At 40.7% G+C, this 21,905-nt stretch overlaps 1 protein-coding gene across 13 annotated transcripts in view; it reads right to left on the bottom strand.

Moving 5' to 3' along the window:
* Positions 1 to 21,905, bottom strand: part of PTPRT (protein tyrosine phosphatase receptor type T) — a 565,545-nt gene that overhangs the window by 311,977 nt on the left and 231,663 nt on the right. For all 13 annotated transcript variants that reach the window (XR_005824772.1, XM_040575465.1, XM_040575469.1 and 10 more), the window contains one exon: positions 16,943 to 17,068. Coding sequence is in view for 12 of the 13 variants with exons in the window: in XM_040575465.1 (XP_040431399.1) it covers positions 16,943 to 17,068 (126 nt within the window). In the remaining variant the exon portion in view is untranslated. The remainder of the gene's footprint in view (positions 1 to 16,942; positions 17,069 to 21,905) is intronic.

Genomic DNA, 21,905 nt, shown 5'->3' on the forward strand with positions numbered 1-21,905 from the left:
GGGCAATAGTGTTTAGCACCTTGTTACTTCTGAAATCATCTATCTACACTTTTACATCAATTTCAATTAGAAAAAAAATGGAGGGGGGGGGACAACAAGGAGGGTACAGTGAACATGGTTTCACTAGAGAACCAGTCAGTCTTGCAGTACCAAGTATTTCCTTATTCATTCCCAAGCAGAATTGGCTACAGGGAAATGATTTAAGCGGCAGAGAACCAGCAAGTGTAGTCTGTGATCTTTTTCTATACATTGTTCTATCTTTTATTTTTTATTCAGTTTCTGATACTTTCTGTTTATCTACCGATGTTTTCAGAGGCTCCTCGTGTATTTTGATGAACATCCTGGAACTGGGTTACTGATGGCACCAGCTGGGCCTCTGCCTCACTGAATCCACGAGCTCGTGGATCCAAATATGCCAACTCACAAGGGTCACAGAGCCGACCCCTTTTCCGCGTGTGTGCAAAACTTTGAAATGCCTGAAGAAACCCCTATGTCAGACACGTGCCTGAGCCTTCACTTCCATGATCCAATCTACATTCAATATGTTTTCCTACAGCATCAAACAGAGTTCATTATACAGATTAATGTGTTATCCACACTGCCAGCAAGGATAAACCAGAGCGCAGAGAAGGCAGGCTGCAGACAGTACTGCCCTGGGCACAGCGCTACAGTCGTGTAACTGCACAAACCCCTCTCCAGCTCAGGCACACAGGACATTGGAAGGAGAAAGGCTTTAAAAAACATCGCTGAATGTCCTATCACATCTGTTCTCAAGGTTCTCTTATGCTGAAGCTTTTTTTTTTTTTTTTTTTAAGATCTGTCTTGTACACCTTAAGACAGCTTTGAAGTGGAAGGGGATGTGGTGAAGAGATCCAGCTGCATTTATATTGATATAAAAGGAATGCTTCCCTTAAATGCTCAGCTCTCTGAAATTAAGAATAAGGTAAACATCTGTTTCTTCACAATCCTAGCATATACACCTGTGAACAGATCATTTATTGTGTATAGGACACAATAGGTGACTACAGGTGACTGTGACAGGTGACTACACAATAGGTGACTGCACAATAATATTCCACATCAGTGAAGAAATAAAGGAACCAGGAGTCAGTCATCCCAAAAGGTGTTCTGCTGCTCTACTAGAGATCACTAAGCTGAGTGAGATGACCAAAGTCCAATTCTATTCATTTAGTTTGTGGGAGAGTGAGTTTTGAGATAAGGCAGCAATATGGGGACACATGCAGAACCTGCAGTAGTTCGTAGCCTTTAACTGATGTTTACCACTGCTTTTTAGTATCTCCTGGAGCCAAAAACGTGGTAGTAGACCTGTTGGCAGGGCCCTGTTCCACCAAAACCAGCGAAGGCAGTTTGCTCTCAGCTACATTCTGCTCTACTGTGATCCTGAGATCTTCTGAACATACTTTAATCTGAAGCACAAGGGTTACAGGGTGATGGGTTACACTTGCCACAGAACACAGGCGACAAATCCAGTTCCTCATAAAAGAACAAATTTACAACTAAACAATTACATGCAGTATATTTATCCTAATCTCTCAACAACACAAATGTTTTCAACGACTTGAGGCAGATTGTTTCACTGGTAAGAGATAAACTGTCAGGAAATGGCAAAAAGCAATTAGTAAATCACTCTCTCTTTTGTAATCACTGATGAAATTTTCTTTTTATTCTCTATTGCTCATTCCCAGCAACAAGTAAGACATCACCTTGAAAATAAATGCAATTAATATTAGCTGAAGCTTTTAAAGAACAATGGCTTCTAATTTACATTTCTGGCAGAAATTCATAAGATTGCACCACTGTAATGTTGACTGACTGCTGTTGTGGTTATACCAGCATCTCCCTCCAAATTTTCTTTCTACTCTTCAGTTACAGATCTTTAGACCTAAGTACTTTGAACTGTTATGTATTCTGAAGTAAAGCTGCAATGAAAAGACTAAGAAAAACATAGCTTACTCTGTGTGGAAGGAAGATGGAACCATTTTCTTCAATTCTGCACTAAACTCTCCACCCGCCGTTAGCCCCACATCTAGCTACCCAAAAATTAGCTGAATCCTCTTATGTACCTAAACTAGCCCAAACGCCTCCCCAAACTTACACATTCTTTCACTTACACACCTAAAGACTTGCCCTCCCTTAGCATGGCAGCAGTCATGTTGGTACAAAGCAGTTACATGTGCATAGGGATTTCTTTATTGCATTTCGATATCAGCGTAGCAGCAACCACCACTGTACTGTTGTATTGCCTTAATAATACAGGCTAAAAAGTAAACAAAATAGAAATTACGGCACTGTCCTGGGTAACAGTTTTTGTAGTAAACTTTCAATTAGAGACTTCTGAAGACAACAGTGATTACACAAGCACTTTTGAAAACATAATTGGTTAGCAAAAACATTATTATTTGGGGTGATATAAACAGGGAGGAAAAACGTAGACTGCTGTTTGGATCCCAAGCTGCAGCATTAGGTAATGGCAGAAAAAAACACATTTAATTGCAAATTGGGTACACGTTCTATAGCCCTGTAATCGTTCTACTGCAGAATTATACTTCTACCATAGATGCACCAGAAGGCTCAGCTGTGGTCCAACTGTGCCTGATGAGCAGAGGTACAACCGAGGAGTGTGACATCTCTTAAATCAAACAAGCAGACGCCTACACAGTCAACAACTTCCCAGAAGTATATGTAAACCAAATAAAAAAAAGCTTAGTCGATGCCCTGTAAAAACCTATTAAATAAAGTATTGAATAGGCTCTAAGGCTGACAGGTTTTTATCACTTTTTCAAGTTCAAGCAGATGTAGGGGAGTACATGCATAAAAGACAGAGCACTGCACTCATGCTTGTGGAAACAATTTGCCATAGCTGGCTGCATTCTGTATGGGCTATTACATTGTACATTTATGACCCCAAGGCATGTTTCTTAGATTTCATATCTGAACTTACTTCAAGAAAGCTTTAAATACAGTTGTCATCAAATGAGATATTACTTATTGCTTTTATTTTGGAATAATGAAAAAGTATTTAGGAGGAGCAGGTGGAAGGATTAAGTATCCTGATATCTGAAGAGCTAAAAAGAAAGTAAGCATAGAGCTGTTAAGGGTTAGTAAGGAATCCTAGTGTTGGTCACCTTCCTTTAACTGAAGTAGTAGGGGAGAATCATTAGGTTGATTTCAGTATGAGGGGAGAGTTAATTTCAGTTAGAACTGTTGGTGGCTTCTCTTCCCCCATAAAGATGGGGATGGAGTAGAGTCCTTACGAAGGAATTGATGCAATGCTTTATGTTTAGTATGGAATGTATGATCTCTATTTCAGAGGGAGGATGTCAGTGACTGAGTTTAAACCTTTCTAAGGTGAGAGGAAACAAAGCTAAAGAGGTAGTTGAAGCAATACGAAACCCTAAATAATTTTTGGATCAGAAAGGCTCTCACAGAACTGTGTTTAGATACAAACAAGAGTTTATGAGCGGTTCACACTCATCTTCATTTCAGTGCCAAGATTTTAGCTAAATGTTTTGACTGTTTTGCTTATGGAGATTTCTAAGGAGGCTAAATACAAGCTCAAACCTGCAGGCTGGTGATATATCAAGTTTAGCAATAAGCCAGACTAGATGGGAAGCTGGAGTCTGCACCAGTGCTTGCCAGGGTCTCACAAGCAATGAGAAAATAGGTTATTTGATGTACACCTCACATATAAAATAATAGCTTAGCACTTTAACCAGAACAACCCCATGCAGCACTACAGGCTCGGGGCAGAATAGCTGGAAAGCTGTGCAGAGGAAAAGGATCTGGGGGTGCTGACTGATGCTTGCCTCAGCATGAGCCAGCAGTGTGCCCAGGTGGCCAAGAAGGCCCACAGGACCCTGGCTTGTATCAGGAATAGTGCAGTCAGCAGGGGAGCAGGGAGGTGATCGTCCCACTGTGCTCTGCTCTGGTGAGGCCGCACCTCGAGTGCTGTGTTCAGTTTTGGGCCCCTCACTGCAAGAAGGACGTCGAGGCCCTGGAGCATGTCCAGAGAAGGGCTATGAAGATGGTGAGGGGCCTGGGACACAAGCCCTGTGAGGAGCAGCTGAGGGAACTGGGGTTGTTTAGTCTGGAAAAGAGGAGGCTCAGGGGAGACCTCATTGCTCTCTACAACCACCTGAAAGGAAGGTGTGGGGAGCTGGGGGTCAGCCTTTTCTCACAGGTAACCAGTGATAGGACTAGAGGGAATGGCCTCAAGTTGTGCCAGGGGTGGTTCAGGTTGGAAATGAGGAGACATTTCTTCTCAGAACGAGCAGTCAGGCATTGGGACAGGTTGCCCAGGGAGGTGGTGGAGTCACCGTCACTGGGGGTGTTCAAGGGAAGGTTGGACATGGTGCTTGGGGACAGGGCTTAGTGGGTGACATTGGTGGTAGAGGGATGTTTGGACCAGATGATGTTGGAGGTCTTTTCCAAACTTAATGGTTCTATGATTCTATAAATGCAAGAAGACAGGGCAGACTGATTATTACAAAGATGCTAGCTTAACTTGGAAATCCAAGCAAGAACTAAGTAGGTAATCACTGAAGAGCTCCATTTCTTTCCACCCCAAAGAGTCTCAAAAATCTTACATAGTTAAACACACCTCTGCCACCCCTATGCACCTTGTAGAACTTATCTATGGACTCCACAGAAAGCCAGGCCTCACACTGTAGCTGCAGAACAGGGAGAGAAGCAGAGATGGAAAACTCCAGTTAGTGGAAGGATTGGAAGGTCTTCTCTTCTCTCTTGCAGGAGAAAGGTGGCAGCATGTTTTTGTGTGTGTGGATCTTTTTTATTATTTTTTTTTTTTCCAAACACCATTAGACCTGAAGCTGTATTTTAACAGACACTACTGGCAAACTTACTCTAACTGAAAAGTACTAGTTTGAGACAAACAAATCCACCCTGGTGGATGATTGGTTTAAGAGCTCTAAGACCCTAAATTATAGGGGAGTTGGTTTTTGAGAGAGTTTGTCACAGTCTACAGAAATTAAATAGCATGACCACTGAAGCTCTGAGATGCTTCCTTACCTTGTGTTAGAAGTTCAAGTATTTGTGGAGAAAAGGGCTTCTCTTCAAATGCAGGATTGGAGCATGCATTTTTTTTCCACTTCTAACAAACAAACAGCTTGAATAGAAGAGATTAAAGTGCTAAAACATGTTTAAATTTTAAAAAAGAAATCAAGTGGACAGAGGTACTGTGATTTCACAAATCAGGCCAAATACACATCTTCACAGTCCACCCTGCCAAAATACTAAAGCATCAGGGACAGAAGCAGCCCTATGTGTAACCACATGCACTTGTTTTTACAGTGTTACAGCTCATTCAGATTGCTTTGCTGATTTGGAGCAGCACACTAATTAATACAATCACAGGCAAAAGTTTCAGAAATCTCCCAACAGCACACATTAGCATATACTGCCGAGAGACTTGACAGAGTTCAAAGCTTATCCTGTAGCCTGCATACTCCATGTTTGCTCAGAGCAGCAGCTGGCCAAGTGATCTCCCTTCTTCTCAAAGAGCAAAAATTAAATTAGATTAGATCATCTTCTCTCCCTTGTAGAATTAAGATCACGCTATGAAAACAAGCAAATTAGCTTTTGAAATCCTGTTCCTCGCTTAAAGGATACAAGCCTGAGGGACACCTTCTGTACCAATTCGGCCAAGTTGCAACAGAGTGTGCATGTCCTCATTTCCTGGCAACCCAAAGGAAAGTTTTACAGATGCGTACCACTGGATTTAAGGCTGTGAGTGATCAAAAAGCTGAGGGATGAGGCCAAAGAAAGGGACAAGGAAGAACAGAGATAGACACAAAGTCTTAAGAAAGATGCGCAGGAGTGGTATGGTTTCCAGTACGAGCAGCAGGACTACAGAGTTTTGACAGGTGCTTTGTTTGCTACCATATAAAAATAGTCCTTAGTCCGAGAATAAAAGTTAGTTCCTGGAAGGGGTGGCGAAGGGGATAGAGAATGAACAATTTTGGTTCATATCTCACATTGATGCTAGATGTCATATTAAATGAAGCATAACAGTGAATGAAGTTCAAAAAGGGCCATACAAATCAGATCCTATATTTAAACTCAATTTTCTAGAGCTGAATCACTGCACTCCAAGCTGTGAGGTCAGCTGGCACAGATGCAGTTAAACAAGCCTATAAAAATGTGTCCCCATTAAATTACCATGCTGCAGCAATTAGACACACTCCAGAAGATCATCCTATGCAATCTGTTCTAGATGAACAGCTAACGAGAACTAAACTAAAACAGTATCTGGTTATGGTTCCTCCTTTGAATATTCCCGTAACTATACTACTAAACAACTTAAATCTATAAAACTGAAAGGGAGAAAAACATTTGTTTGAGATGGACAGATGGAGTAGTAAAACTGGCCCTGAGAACACGCAGCGATGCCTGTGGTGCACCTTCACTCAATCACCCTAGACTGCATCAAATTCAGCAAGTTAATTTAGGTGGGGTTTCCCCCCCCTTCTCTTTTAATCTCAGTTTGGCTAGGGGTGAGGGAGAATGTGATTTTGGTTTTATTGCCAAGATTCTTCACTACCGTAACTGCAGCAGAATAAAAGATGGCATGGGAAAAATACCAAAAAAAAAAACCAACACAAAAAACAACCTCTTCTACACACTGCAGACAGAGGGGGTAGAGTGAACGGGAAATGCTGAAGTGTTTATCTTTTCATGGGGTATTTGAATGACAAATAACTGAGCATCCACTTACAGAGCACACTGACTTGTGAGAAAACATTACTAAGTTATCCTATGAAAACGTTAATCATGCTACTTAAAGAGTTACTATCTTGGGTGTTAAAGTCATACGTGGTATAAAATTTAAATTAAGGAAGCACTGCTTAAACTCTCAGCACACAAAACAGTTGCTCTAAAGCATCTTAAAATTAATCAGATCTGCTATTTCACGATTGGGAAGAGGGCAGGCCATTTACTGCCCCTAAGTGTGTTCCCGCAGCATGCTCCCAGCCACAGCTCCCGCCGTGGTGTGCGCAGAGGCGCAGCGGGAAGGTCGGCCAACCACGGGGTGAGCTTACAGCCTGGCTCAGCCAACAGCCCCACACTGCAATAGATGCTGTTTTCAAAGATCAAAGGGATGTGGTCGCATCTTTAGTGTTGAGAATGGCCTCATTTTAAAAGAATTAGATGAACCAAGAAGGCTCTTAGACACCTGAGCTGTGCTGCACGTTTCCTATTCTGCTTTCCTTAGAATAAATACCCTTACCATCAACTCTGACATTTCCTTCATATTAACTCTCATGCTTGCACTGTAAGTAAATCTGAAGGGGAAGCCCACAAGAAAAACCTGTTGCCACATTTAGAAATATAAACCCTGTGTAGTGACAGTAAGAGGCTTTGTTCTGTTGGTACAAGGCCTATCGCTATGTACCATGTGTATGTACTGCAAATAAGGGCCTGACACCTCTCTATTGTGTGAGCTGTATTTTAAGACATTATGCTAAAAGTCAACCATTTCTCAAGGTAAATGAGGGCCCAAAAGGGCTTGTGTTACAGCCTGAAATGTCTCAATTTCCTGTGAATTCCCTGTGACTTGACTACTGCTATTTTACTGCAGCTGTTCATTCAATTCAGTGTTCACTTCATGAAACATGACAGTGAGAAAAAGAGCCGATGAGAACTCAGTGAATACAGCTTTTCAGTTGAAAAGATCCTCAAACACATACAATTGCTTTATTTTGCTTAATTTTCAACATTCATAAACATAATTGCATTTTATTTTTCCAGTCAGTACTGAAAACAAGCAATAATTTGTAGTATTACAACTTTCATCTCAAAGGAATACAACCACAACAGTTTCCACTCCTTCTAAAAGAGGTGAACGATATGGAGGAGGTTGGATTGCCTAATGCAAGAGACACATAAATTATTTTCCCCCCATGAGAATATGTCAGCAGTGTTGCCATCAGCTTGCTTTTTGTACACATACAAATGACTTTTGGAAAATACTTATTGAAAGCCAGTATTTTTCCTGTGTCAAATTACATGCACTAAATAACTAACTTTGGGAATAGCAAACGCTAGTATTTCTTAAGCATAAAAAACGACCTTGTTTCCCAGGGTTTCTTAGTAGCCACAGTTCTCAGGAGAATCACTGAACTGAGGATTTACCATCCCATCCAAACGACCTGCATCCTTTTAACTAAGTATTCGAAGATCTAGACTGTGTACACTGACCATTATGAATCCCCATCCCATTTATTTTGAAGCTGGGGGAAAGACTTCTGCTTATTTCACTACACACCAAATTGCGCCTGTGGTAAGGAGAGTGTTAGTTAAATAATTCATGACACTGAAATCTTAGATACTACAACACAGTTTGCTCTCAAGATGCTGAGAGCCTGCTATGCAGTGTGATGGGTTTTATGATAAAAGTAAAAGAAAAAAGAAAGTAAAAAGATGAGCTCATTGGGAAGAAACAAAACAAACGAGAAAAGTACTGCATTAGTCAGACAACCCACCACAGCATACAGTCTCCATAAGAGATTATAACCAGTTCTCACTGAATTTAAGGGACTTCAGGAAAATTTCACTGACTTGATGTTAATCAACTGCACAGAGCTGAAAATTCATACTGACAGACTTGGCCAGACTCTGCTACTAAAGCAAGGGACTGAATGACAACCTTGACTGTACTTTGTGCCTTTGGTGTACTCTGCCCAGCCTCTGCTTTAAATGCCTCTTCAAGGCTTTCAGCAGCTGCTTTCTCAGATCACATCTGAGGTGTAATTTTGCCTGCTGTTTCCTCAGCATTTCCTTTTGTAAATCCTTACCTTTCAGTGTTTGCCATCTCATTCACCACCTCTTTTTTTCAAATCTGCTCTATCTTAACTTCGGACCTCTGCCCCATGCAGACTGCTTGGGTCAGTCTTCTCTCAGACTTCTTTCCTGGTAGATTTTTCACCTCTGGCTTACTAATCAGCCTTCCAGGATAAAGAAGAAACACTTAATGGAGAGGAGGTCCACAGTTTGGAAATAACACAAGATACCATGGACTTAAAATTCACACTTGAAAGGTTGTAACAAATGCCTTAGCTCTGACTAGACCTCCAGTATTCCCTAATATCACCAGTCTACCTTCTCCAAAAAAACGTGTGTTCCTACCTTATGCACTGCTTTTCCTCCGTTCTTTGATGTCCACTACTTCCACATTTATCAATTTCACCAACCCAACTTCATCAGGAAGACCCTTCCCCATCCTTCTTTCTACCTCTGCACCTTATTTGCTGTTCTTCCTTCAGCATGATTCTTTTCTTGCTCTGAATTTTCTAGTAGGAGTGAAGGTGTATTACATTATCAATCTTCCCCTTACCATAGAAAGAATTTCCACAGAAATAAGTATTTAAAACAGATCACACAGCTTTTGTATGCTGGCCTTATTTCAATGCAACTAAATTTATTTCAATGGAATTTAAACTAGATAAAAGTTTTCATCTGCTTTGAAGAAATTTTACATGAAAAGAAACCTCCTTCTACCCCCAACTCTCAAACCTTTTAATGTTTTAAATTAGATTTTCTTTTTCCCCATTACCGTAGCTATACAATGCAATAACCTGGCTCTCAAACAAAAAAAACAGTTTTAATACCACCTGGCATCTGGACAGCATGCCCTAATAGAGCTCAAACTAATCAGACACAGTCTGCATTCTCCCTAATCTAAGATGCTGAAAGGCATCAGCTCCTGTTAGAGCCAACAGGTTCTGAGCAGGAACGTGTCTCAGCACTGAAACCATGGAGGAAAAACACGTACGACAATGGCTTTCCTGTCCTTCCTCCTAGCATGATGCTGAAAGATGTTACGGCGGTGCTTTACGGGTGTCACGGTCTCACTAATGGTGCTAATGGAAAGGTCCTGACATCCACAAACAGACCTGTTGCTGACGGCTTCCACAAAAAAGGATCAGAAATAGACTGACAACAGTCCAAATGGACCATTTAACACATCAAGGTGCAGGAAACCACAGACAGCAATCCCTTCAGGGTCATTGAAATGCCTTCCTAGAAGTCATTCTTTCAGATTCCTTGGATAACATTTTTTTATACCATGCATATCCAGAGAAGTCAACGCTCCCTCGGTAAGGAAGAGTTCAGTACCAAAGCACCATCTACATGGAAATACACTTCTGCTGTACTCTCTCAGTGGCACATAAGGAGGAATCCTGTTTCACATTTACAATATGACTGACAAAGTATTAAAAATGAAGATGTAATTTTCCTTCAGAGAAAGCCCCTAGAGCGGTTAACTGTTCTTAATGAAATCAACTCCTCTCGCATCTTACAGCACGAAATAGCTAACTTCTGCTCAGTTTTTCAGTGTGGGATTCTTAATTTACACATCTGTAATTTCACACGTACTTAGGTCAACCAGTCCACCACTATTTATGGTTCAAACAAAGCCAGTAAGCCTACCCATAGAGGACAATTTCTACTTGGTGTTAGAACACAGGCACACAAGACAGAAAGCAACCATTTGGTAAGAATCTCCCACAAAGCTTTGAGTTAACAACTTTCTGGATGCAGTTGCATGAAACAGAAGCAATTGCTCATTGCCTTCGTTGCTGTTTTTCTCTCTTTGAAAAGCAAATTGTATATTAACGCAGGTGTGACTGACAGGTAACCCAGACCTGATGTAAGATAATCAAAAAACATGGGTGGCAATACATTCCTCTGAGGGATAGCTGGATCCTAATACCATTACAGCAGCCATTCCAGAATCAGCTACATTAATGACTTTTGGGGGTCTTACCAGACAGCATAAGAAAGAGCAATTTAAGAGCCACAGTGAAAATAAGTTCCCTGTAGTTGCATCCTAAGGTTACATCCCTCCCAAAGCTATATTCATAAATAGTCCCAAAATCATGCTTTTTTTCCCCAAGAGTCTAAACATTCTTATGCACGCCCACCCAAAATACAACAGGAAAAATAAGGAAATCAACTTCTAACCTCAGGTTACTGTAAAATAGTGATGAAATTCTGGAAATGGAGAACGATTATTTACAATCACAACTCTATAAGTCAATCCCAAAACACAGACATGAAGACGGATAGTAAAGAGCAATATGACAACGGCACCATAGAAGGTTTCCACAGATCCCTTTCTGCTCAAACCTTAAAAGCTGAGAAATTACTTTGAGTTCATTACCTAATCCCCAGACTAATCTATTTACTTGTATGAAAGTCAAAGAGTGGGGACAAACATTTAACTCATTCTTAGTAATTTCCCCTGCAAAAAATATTTTTTGGAGAAACAATATACACAGACAGCTGAGCCAAATTTCCTTCTCCCCTCTCAGACAAAATTGGATCATGATTCATCATACACACAGTTGGATTTTAATTTATTCTTTTAACAATTTTGTTTATTTTCTTGTAAGCAAGTATTAATACATTGAGACATGGGAAAATGTTAATTTTATTGCGTTGCCTTTCAAATTTACAAATGCTGAGTCTAACTCCTGTCGGCATTCATTCTAGCCTGAAGAAAATGATGACAAACATCTGATCTGTGCAGAGGTTTTCTGTTCTTTGGAGAGGTTAACACTTAAGTACCCATCAGTCCTCTTCTGAATGAAATTAAAGGATCCTGTCCACCTTCAATGTGTGCATAGATGTGGAGTTTATCACCTTCCTCAGAGAAAGCTGGTTTGTAATTACTCATTCACAAAACTCCACGGTGCCACTCACCAAAAGGAGGAAGGTGACACAGGAAAGTATTCGGCCTATTAGACTAACGTGAAACTTCACTCAGTTCACAGGAGTCCAAGTAGAATTTAGCCATCTGGTATTCATCCATACATCATGCCTATGATGTTCGCCTGCTAAATGGTTATTTCACGAAACATCGCTAATGATGATAACCCTTCTGTTCTTTCAGCAAGATGCTCAGAGAGCCCTCCAGTTACTGAAACAAAGTACACACCCAATTACATGAGGGAAGAGTCCCCATGCCTTATCCCTGCTGCAAGAGAAAAAGAAATTCTGGTGCAATGCTTTCAAGGGAAGCGATGAGTTGCACACACTGAACATCTCTCAGGCTGTGTTCATTTCATTGGGCTAAACGACATGGACTCACATAAGAAAGCACTCCAAACCTGGCTGTGCCTTAACCTCACCAAATATTACCTCAAAGTGTCCACCATTGAGAGGACTCAGCAAAGACTTCCCCAAGACCACGTGAGGAACGCTTCAGAAGAACTGCTGACTGCCTCTCAGAAGGGCGAGCCTGACCTCAGTTCTCGAGCTGCCATCAGGGCTTCCGAAACACTAACGGTGTAGTCAGCAGTCACTTGGTGCTGACCTGTCCTGGCTCCTGAAGCACCACACAGCAGCTGAATTGCTTTGGCTCAACTGTTAACAGCGGAAGTATAAATGCACTACTCGCTCTCTTCCAAACCATGGTGCAACACAACTTGTCTGCTATTTAAAAAGCTTTACATTAATGCACACAACAAAACTCATAAAACCATGTATTAGTGGCATTTTTCCACAGCTATTTTGCACCTTACAAACCACAAGTTAGATATATCAAGCAAGTTCGGCTCTTAGATAACAATGTATCTATTTTTAGCATGAAAATACCTTTGATTGATAATGGGTCTTGTAGAAAATTTGTGGAATTTCTGTGGAATAAGCGAGCAAAGATAAGCAAACATGCACTTGCTATATAATGTACAAGTGCTATAACGCTAATTCTGATTGTTTTAATTTCTTCTAAACATTTCACTCATCTCCAAACTCAGTAACTAAATTAGTTTCCTAGACAAACAAGATGTGTAATTAAATAATTTAGCAAGAAACAGCAGTGATATTGCACATGCATATAGACACATCTATGTGTATACGTGTATACACAAAGTACAGAACTTGCATGGTGTAGGTGCTGATTTATACACGCAAAGCGCAGAAGATGGGGTCAGACCTTCCACTTCTGTGTGCCAGTTGCTTATCTGCTAACTTGGAACAAGAAAACTTCACACAAGCAACCAGGAGATTAACAGTAAATCTAACACTGAGGAACGCTGCTGCAGAAAGGCACATTGCACGACGGCTTTGTATTCAGAGTACGATCGTATTTAACACAATTAAAGTAATTACTCCAGTCTAGTCAGCCCTTGTTAGGTCTCCATTGGAGTTAATTAGTAAATGCTGGTAAAATACTTCAAATATGCAAATGTTACTTTCATAACATTAATATTGCTCTCACAACTGCTGCAGTGGCAGGCAGGTTCGGGGTTTCCTGGAATGCTGCAACATTACAACCTAAAAAGTAAAGCAAATATTTTTTCCCAGGCTGGTTTTAAGACAACACAAGCACTTGTTCTACTAACCAAGTGTCTAACTCTACAATACAGAAAAGCTCAGGCCCTGTTTACTTCACTACCAAGGAAATATCTTCTGCAGTCCAACAAGCTACAAGACCACGCTCATCTCACATCATCTAAAACCAGCACATAAAGACTGAACATTTGCGGAAAAAAGGAAATGAAAACTGCATGAAGGCAATGCAAGAAGGAGGAGGTAACTACTTGCTGTAGAGCTTGAACTTCTGGAACAGAACTGCAGCCTTACATCCTGCCAGCACTGTCACGCAGAGTATCGAGTCCCGGCTCGGTAATACAGCTTTAGGCAAATACCCAGAAAAGATAAGAAATAAATGACTAAACAGGGTAGAGGGAAGGGAGGGAAGGAAACAAGACACTGAATTAAGAAAGGTTAAAAGGGATGGGTCGTGTTTAGACCTAGGATACAAAGACTTAACTGCATACAGCTATGTAAGAGAGATAAGAGAGCAACAACTGATTATCCTCCCAAGTCATAGATGGAGCAAAGAATAATGAGATTAAGCCATAAAAGGGAAAATGGAAGATGAATACTAAGAACCTTTACAACTCAAAGAGTGGAACGAGTAGCCCAGAGGCTGCAGAATACTCATCACTGAGGGTATTCAAGCTTAAGTAAACACCCATCTGTTAAAAAATATTTTGTTATAATCACTCCTGTTACTATGCAAGGAGGTGGAATAAGAGTCCCAAAGTCTGGGGGGATTGGATACCTACAATTCATTTCTTTCAGGTTTTTGAAACATTTATTCAGAAACAACAAACATCTGGTTCTTAATCCTCCAATTAACACCATTTCCAGCCCTGAGGAATTAATCATAGAATTCAGGGAAAACAGTTTATTTGCTAGCAATGGTGTAAAACAAATTGCCTACAAACTTTTACATTACTAATAGGGCAGTTTAATTGCCCTTTTTTTTTGGCATTTTAATTCAAAAAAAATAAAGCCTAGGAAAGACGTCCCTTGGCAGAGACCTTTGCAGCAGTGTGTCAGCAGAGAATTACACAGTAGTACAGACTCAGGCCCTCACTCATGATACTGACCTCCTTTGAAGAGCACTCAGATCTAACGATGAAAAGTACTGTAAAAAAGTCCTAGATATTATCATTAGTATTCAGGAATTCTGTGGCTTGGTTGAATTCAAAGGGACCTGCTGGTGCTTATGAAAGCCGACATTTTAGAGAAGAAAATAGCTCTGACAGCAATGTTAATGTGGGCTGACCAGGGCAGGGTCAGGCCCCGCCTTTCTGCTGCCACCATCTCCCAGCAGGTTGCACTGCAGCCTTGCTTAGCATCATTGAACCAATTTAATACCTGCTCACTCACTTTCACCAATTTCCACAATATAGTATTTTGATCTATTTCCCACCACAAAAATTGGATAGTGGCTTAAACATCCTCCTGATAAAGCAAATTTGCGTTACCACCTGCATCGCCAGAACCCTACGCACTCCCGTCACTACTGTCCACGCTGGAGGAGCTTTCCTGCCTACGGCCGGCCACCAGAAGACGCTTATGCCAAACACTGTTACCACCTCTTACACCCTGTCATTCAGTGGATTTACACCCTGCTGCTTTCAGCTGCTGTGGAGAAATTAAATGGAATGGAAAGTCAATCACCAAATGTTCTAGTGCTCTGGTTTTAAAGCTGTCCCTGCTTGTAGGAGCGGAACGTGCTGTTCATCAGTTTATTCGGCTGGCTTTGCCACTAGATGAATTTTAAGTAAACATTCTTTATTCTCATGAAACAGATTTTCAATGAGTAACCAATACAAACAACAGGCATTAAGATTCCATCCAGCAATACAGCCTCTCAATAACAGCTCTAGCATCCCTGCTAGCTTGAGGCCATCTAATTGACCACTCTAATTTACTTCAAGGTTAGCATGATTTGGACAGCTCTTGAAAACATGTTTTTGTTACTGGAGCCTTCTATACACATTTGCTGTGGTCAGTCTTCTTTTTCTACCTACTGATTTCCCCTTTTGTTCTGTGTAAATAGTCCTGAGACACCAATTAGTAATGTGAAGCATTGAGTCATTTCCCCCCATATTTCTGAAGGTCTCTTTAGATAGTGTTTTATTAGCAGCACATTCCAGGTTGTTAGCTGCTTTACCTCTTCCATTTTTCTATACAATAAAGCTTTGTGCATTTTTCTTCCTTTTTAATATATAAGGTGTTAGAGCAGCTGCAAATTATCAGTGCTATTGGATATCATGGATTGAAGTATTAAGGGAGAGGGCCACATGTCTCCGTTTACTTAGCTTTAGGAGGAATAATTCTGAAAAGCTCGTTAAAAATCACACTGTACTGTTTTGGGGTTTGTTTGCCATTCCAGATTGTTGTTTATCTATCGATTTCTCCATGGTTCCAGCATACTTCAGATTATAACACACTTTCACATGGAAGCCAGGAAGATAGGTTTACCTTAATATTTAGAGTTGGCAAAGTGTTGAACTTGTACCAGTACAAGCCCTCCTATTTATTCCTTGCCTAACAAATGGCATCAAAGCTGTGGGTATTCCTATTCCTTCAGATCATTCTGAGATCCATAAATTCAAAGATCTGTCATGTCTCTCTAGTTAGGTCTACCACGGGCAGGGAGTGGGACACAAGAGGGTTGAAGCTGAGGAACTGTAGAGACAAAATCGCCCTCATTAAAATGGCAACACAACCAGAATGATGGAATACATTCTTACAGACAAGACCAGAAAACTAACTTCACAATTAGCTTTTGGAATACCAGAGCCAAATCAAGCAGCCCTAGGTGTTACGCAATTTGGAAGATTCTGTTCTGAACAGTTTCCAATTTAAGCTGTAATTAAAAACAGAAAAAAAAACAACAGCTAGCTTGTTATCTTGGGTGTTTGTTTTCTACTGACAGCTTCAACATACCAGGACGAACACCGGCCTGTCTATCCATGGCTACAGCAGGGTGCTATTGTTGTATCAGCTCTATGTGGTACCCTTAACAGGCACCTAGCAATTTGAAGTTCCTTAGCCCAATAATTTACAGGCATAAGAATACCTCTAGAACAACACAAAATGTTGATTCTGTCAACTAGCGCACACTTGTCACAGTGCAATGAATTAACTGGAACAAATACATTTTTAATACTGAAATCACACTGGCTGGTCAGCTCTGTTTGCCATTGTGTCAACTGCTTTACAGGGGCTTAGACTACTATTTTAATTTAAGAAAATTAAAAACTATTGAACTTATGAAGTTTAAGAAACACACATTGATTTTTAGAAGACTTTAGTGTGCTTTGTCAGAAGGTTTTCTTCAACGTGAACAAAGCATTCCAGAGAACTTACTCTGGTACACATCCACAACATAACGTTTATTTCCAATAAGAAATAAAACCATTGGAATCTACCATTACATTACTGTGAGCTCTTCAGAGAATATTGAAAAGCATCATATGGAAGACTATGCTATTATCGGATGTTCTCACTGTATGTTAGCAACCCATACAGGAAAAACAGCTGATTCTTACAAAGAGCAATACCTCCGCTGTTGCTGAGGCTTTTTACTTACCAGTTGGGACAGCAGGATCCATTGTTGGCTTTTCCCAGGTATTGATCTGCTCCCAGGTAAATCCATTGGTTCCCAAGGCCACACTATAACCACAATTACTATAGTGCTCATCAAATGAGCATCCACCTAAAAACAAGAAAAATGCATACATCATTACATTAATTATTCTCATTACAGTAAGTTCATTTACTTTAGTATTTTGTACCTGGGTTTACACAAGGAAAACAGGAAAAAATTTCCTGCATATAAGATTTCAGACAGCAGAAAAGGTATCCAGAAAATATTTTTGAATTTTCAACACTTTGTATCCTTTAAAAGCCCCTCTTCCCTCTCTAGACCTCTTCCCTTTATTTTAACCTACTAACATTTTCAAGGACAGCTGCACATGATGAGCAGCGCAAATCTTTGCATTTGGGTTCCAGTAATTGGTACTTCACAGAATTTTCCATGTCAGATATTCAAAATGAGAGGAAGAAAGAACCCAAGTAGCAAAGACAAGCATTGTAACACTGTTCCCACAGGGAATCCTCACTTCATTTCACTTTTAAGCCTTGAATTTCACAAGGCTGGGTTACACCTACAGAAAAGGCAACCTTCCTTTCTGCTAACTCTCATGCTAAGTAACGTGAAGCTCTATGTGACATACAACTGCTCCTCCAGGTCTCTCAGGTCAGCATTTTTGAGTGCAAGCCTTTAATTTTTCTACACAGAGAATAACAAGAAGTGGATGGGAATGAGCATTCACACCTTCCAGACTGCTAACTGATCTTTCCTCTGCAATTCCTGAAATACTTGGAAGAAGTGGTTAACTGTCACCCAAGAGCTGTCTGAATACTTGAGGATCAAGAGAAACACATTAACAGTGGAACAAAATTTTGTATTCCTACACAGACTTCAAAACTTGTTTCTCAGGCAGTCAAATCAAACTAGTTTAGTCCCGAGTAGGGTAGTCCTACTCTGCTGAACCTCCCTTCCATCAGGTACATTCTTCATATCCACCCAACTCAGTTTGCCAAACATATTACAGTACCTGATCCATTAGATCAGGTAGACTGGGTCCTTGGGTTTCGACCTTAATCACACCAACAGTGTCTCTCTCCTGCTTTGGCTTTCCCTCTTAGAGAAGCAAGGAGAAATTTCTCTGCAGTTATTAACAGCGCAAAGTCAACTGGACACATCTAACACCTCTGGAGCTGCAAGGACTGAGCAATGCTCAGGGCTACACTAACTTGCTTTGCCAGCCAAACTGCCGACTGCTCTTGACGCTAATCAGAGTTACATACACAGAGATGTTCCTGACTCTTTCCTCCTTCCCACAGGCTGCACTGCCTACACATGCACAATAAACTGTAAGTACATAAGAGATCTGTGGTTTCTGTTCAATAACAGTTACCCAACAGAGGGGACATTTAGGCACAATTTTGTTTTCACCTATATTTTCTCCTCTCTAGCTCTCAAGAAAGCCCAAACCTGTCTCAGTTCCTCATAAATGACAAACCCAAATCACTCCAAATCATTAATATTTACTCAATCCCTACTCCATTAAAGGACTTAATGTGTACTCCAACTGCAACTGGATTTCTAAGTTTCTACAAAACTTCACACAAACTATTTCTATTTAAGTATATACTCAAAGAATTTGATCGATAGAGTATCCAATGCCCCAAAATACCACATTGCTAAAGATAAGTTTAAAGATGTAACTTCTCTTAAAAGAAAAAATTAATATATTGTGTAATTTTAATATAAATAGGTCTGATGACAGATTTTATGACCCTTGCAACCTTGCCTGTTTCATCAGCCCTTGCATTTTATTTTTTTTTACAGATTAATTTTTGCTTTAAATTTACCATACTTGTGAAGCTTTCCCAGCTGTCAAAGTGAGGATTACACTTCAGCTGTTTCCCCAGTTTTAATTTAATTTAGGTGAAAAAGTTCAAGTTTAACATTAAATATGCTTATTAAAATGTCTAAGGGAAAACAGGTGTTCTGTGAGGAGTATGCGACAACTGAAAATCACCTTTTTCACAGTGAGCAGGTACAAGAGATGATATCAAATACTCTGCTCTCAGTCTCCACGTCAGGCATTCTAGTTTTGATAGATTCACTTTAATAACAGGACTTCAGACATATTCCATTTACACACAACCTCTGTTCAGTATACTACAGCGTACAATAAATGGCACTGTCTCTCAGCTATTACTTTGAAGGGTCTGTAAACAAATACTCTGATCATGCCCAACAATTGTACGAGGACTCATGTTCACAGAAAATTGCACAGGTGATGCTATAAAGTCCCAGAAGCAAAATAAGACAACAACAAAATACGGGGTAGGAGTCTTTAAGAGAGATTTTGCAGAGATTTTGATACAATCAGCAGAACAGGTCGTTTTATACATGCAGAGGTAGGTGAAGTTGGAGAACGAACTGAAAAGGGATACAGTGAGAGCTTCTGGAGGTTAATTGGGAGTTGCCACTGATAAGAGATGACACTTTAGGAAGTTTGAAAGTGTCTTGTCTGAAACTCATGGCTAACCTTGTAGTAAGACTGGATAAGAATGAAAAGGATAAACCATGGAGAGCCTTAAAAGTAACAACAAGACAAGCTACGTTTTTAAAGAAAGAAAAGTTAGCAGAGAAACTGCCAAATGCAAAGTGACAAGGCAATAAGCCAGAAGGATTAATTTACTAGAAGAAACAGAATTGGAATTTGGAGAGGTGAATTTGCAGGAAATGAGAACAGGGAGAAAAAGCTGAAGTCAATTTTATAGGCTTCGAAAAGCAGACTGGTTGCACAGCAAGCACAGGAAGGCTGAACTCTTAGAGTTCAGCAAGAGGAAAGGGTCTGTCCACCTTTTGCTAGGTGTGTCAAAAGAGAGGAGAACGGAAAGAGGGACCGAGCTGGGATCCAAAGCCATGTTAACCCATGAGCAAAAAGAGTCAGCAACTCCTCTGTTAGCACTGTTGAATACAGTATACTTTGTGTTATTAAAAAGGAATAACTTCAGAAAGTGCAGGGAAAGAATCACAACATCTGAAATACGGCATAATATCGGGTTACCCTAATAGCACAGGTTTTGTTCACATCCGCAAAACAAACATACTGCAGATGGTCTTAGCCTCATCTTCACAGAAGACAGACATGGCATTACAGCTACAGACAACTGAGTCACAGTCAGAAAAGCAGCCTTAAAATCCCACCCCAACCTTACCTCAGAAATTCAAGATTCACCTCAGAAGACTCCTCCAACACCACTTCCCCAGTCCCCCTCAGCACTTGGCATGCTGCAGCGAGCTCGCTCTCCTCAGAGTGGCCCCCTCCTCACGGAGCGCCCCCTGCAGGCCCCGCTGCCAGCACCCATATCCAGGCACCCAGTGCAGCTCTTTAAAACACGAAGTTCCACTTTAAACTGTAAATCTAGCCTCCAAGTCAGGCAGGACTGTTCCCCCACACTTCCCTGAAGCAGGGTTGGGCAGGCTGGGGGACCTGCAGGCTGCCCCTGGCCGCAGCCTCACCTGGGCCGGCCCTGCCCCATGTTCTGGGCCCTGTGTGGGGAAGGTAGCCTGGGAGGAGAAGGGAGAGATTGAGGAAAAGCCTCTTGCCTACACTGTGGAATATTGTTGACCCGGTAGTTGAAAAGTTCCCTTATGTTCAAGTGTGTGTTCAGGACAATGAGCTCCCGAGCAAGACAGTGAGGAAACACAGGGTAAAGGTGCATTTGATGTGACTGCGCTTGCACAGGCACTCCTCACACTAACCTGATGAGATCGAGCGATCCACTCTACTACACAAGCATCTAGCTGCAAGATCCTTGGAAATTCAATTACTCCCCACTAATGAACTTCAGTTTAAACTAGAAATTTAATTATAGTCTTTAAATGTCCTCTTAAGTATGGACTGTGACTCCAAAATGGCACAGCAGGCTAAAACTAACAGATGTATTATTTTCACTGACTTCAGCGTAAGCTTAATATTTAGCATGTCCTAAGGTATCACCTACATGGATACTAGAGAGCTACAGGAACATAAGGGGGGGGAGGGGGAAGGTCCATCTTAATACAAAACTATCCATCACAAATATAAGCACTTGGCAGCAGAACAGGGCTATTCATTAACAGAAAAAAATAATCCACAAATTGAGAGAAAAAGATACCATGCAGTGAATTTAGATACCAAGTTTGCATGTCACAGTTCTAGCCCCAGCATCACGCAGCAGCTTGTAGGAAAAGTAAAACATTTGCACATGAACCAAAAGGGGGTTCTACGTCTTCATTAACTGTTAATGGGACTGGGGATTTCAGGAAGCAAACTGGAATCTTTCCACTGATCAGCTAAAAATTATCAGTGAAAAATGCAGTTGCTAGGTAGTGCAAAAGAAAAGGAAATTGAAATGAGACTGATACTGTTAGATAATGCATGTGGTATTGACCTCCTCTTTTCACAAAATGAAACCTAAACAGGAATGAAGTCCTTCCCTTCCTGAAAAGGGTCATATTGAAGCAAATAACAGCTCACACAGGAAGGATAAAATATCCCTTGTTCTATACTGCAGGCCTGTAACAATGCCACTGCTCATCTGAGTGATGCTAATTAATCTTGAGCAGACCTATCATCAGTTACTGAATCTTGCCCCTGGATTAAATGTAAACCAGCCTTGCATAAATTGAATGCCTCCTTTGAATACATAATTGAATTTGCAGAACTGTGTGCCAGGGGAGTGTTTAAATAAGTGCACAAATATGATAAAAAGGACTTCACGCCATTATATCTAATTCAGTAAGCAAAAATAATGGCAGGGCATGTTCCAATTAGTGTTTGATTTATTTATTTTAACAAATCCAATTAGTAGAATGTTTTATAAAGTCATCCAATGTCAAACTCTCACGGACTCACCAGATAAAAAAACAATACTTCTAAAAAGGGATAAAGAAACATACTGATGGGAGAAACCTCATTGGTCAT

The sequence above is a fragment of the Cygnus olor genome, chromosome 16 (genome assembly GCF_009769625.2).
Source record: "Cygnus olor isolate bCygOlo1 chromosome 16, bCygOlo1.pri.v2, whole genome shotgun sequence".
Classification (NCBI taxonomy): Eukaryota; Metazoa; Chordata; class Aves; order Anseriformes; family Anatidae; genus Cygnus; species Cygnus olor.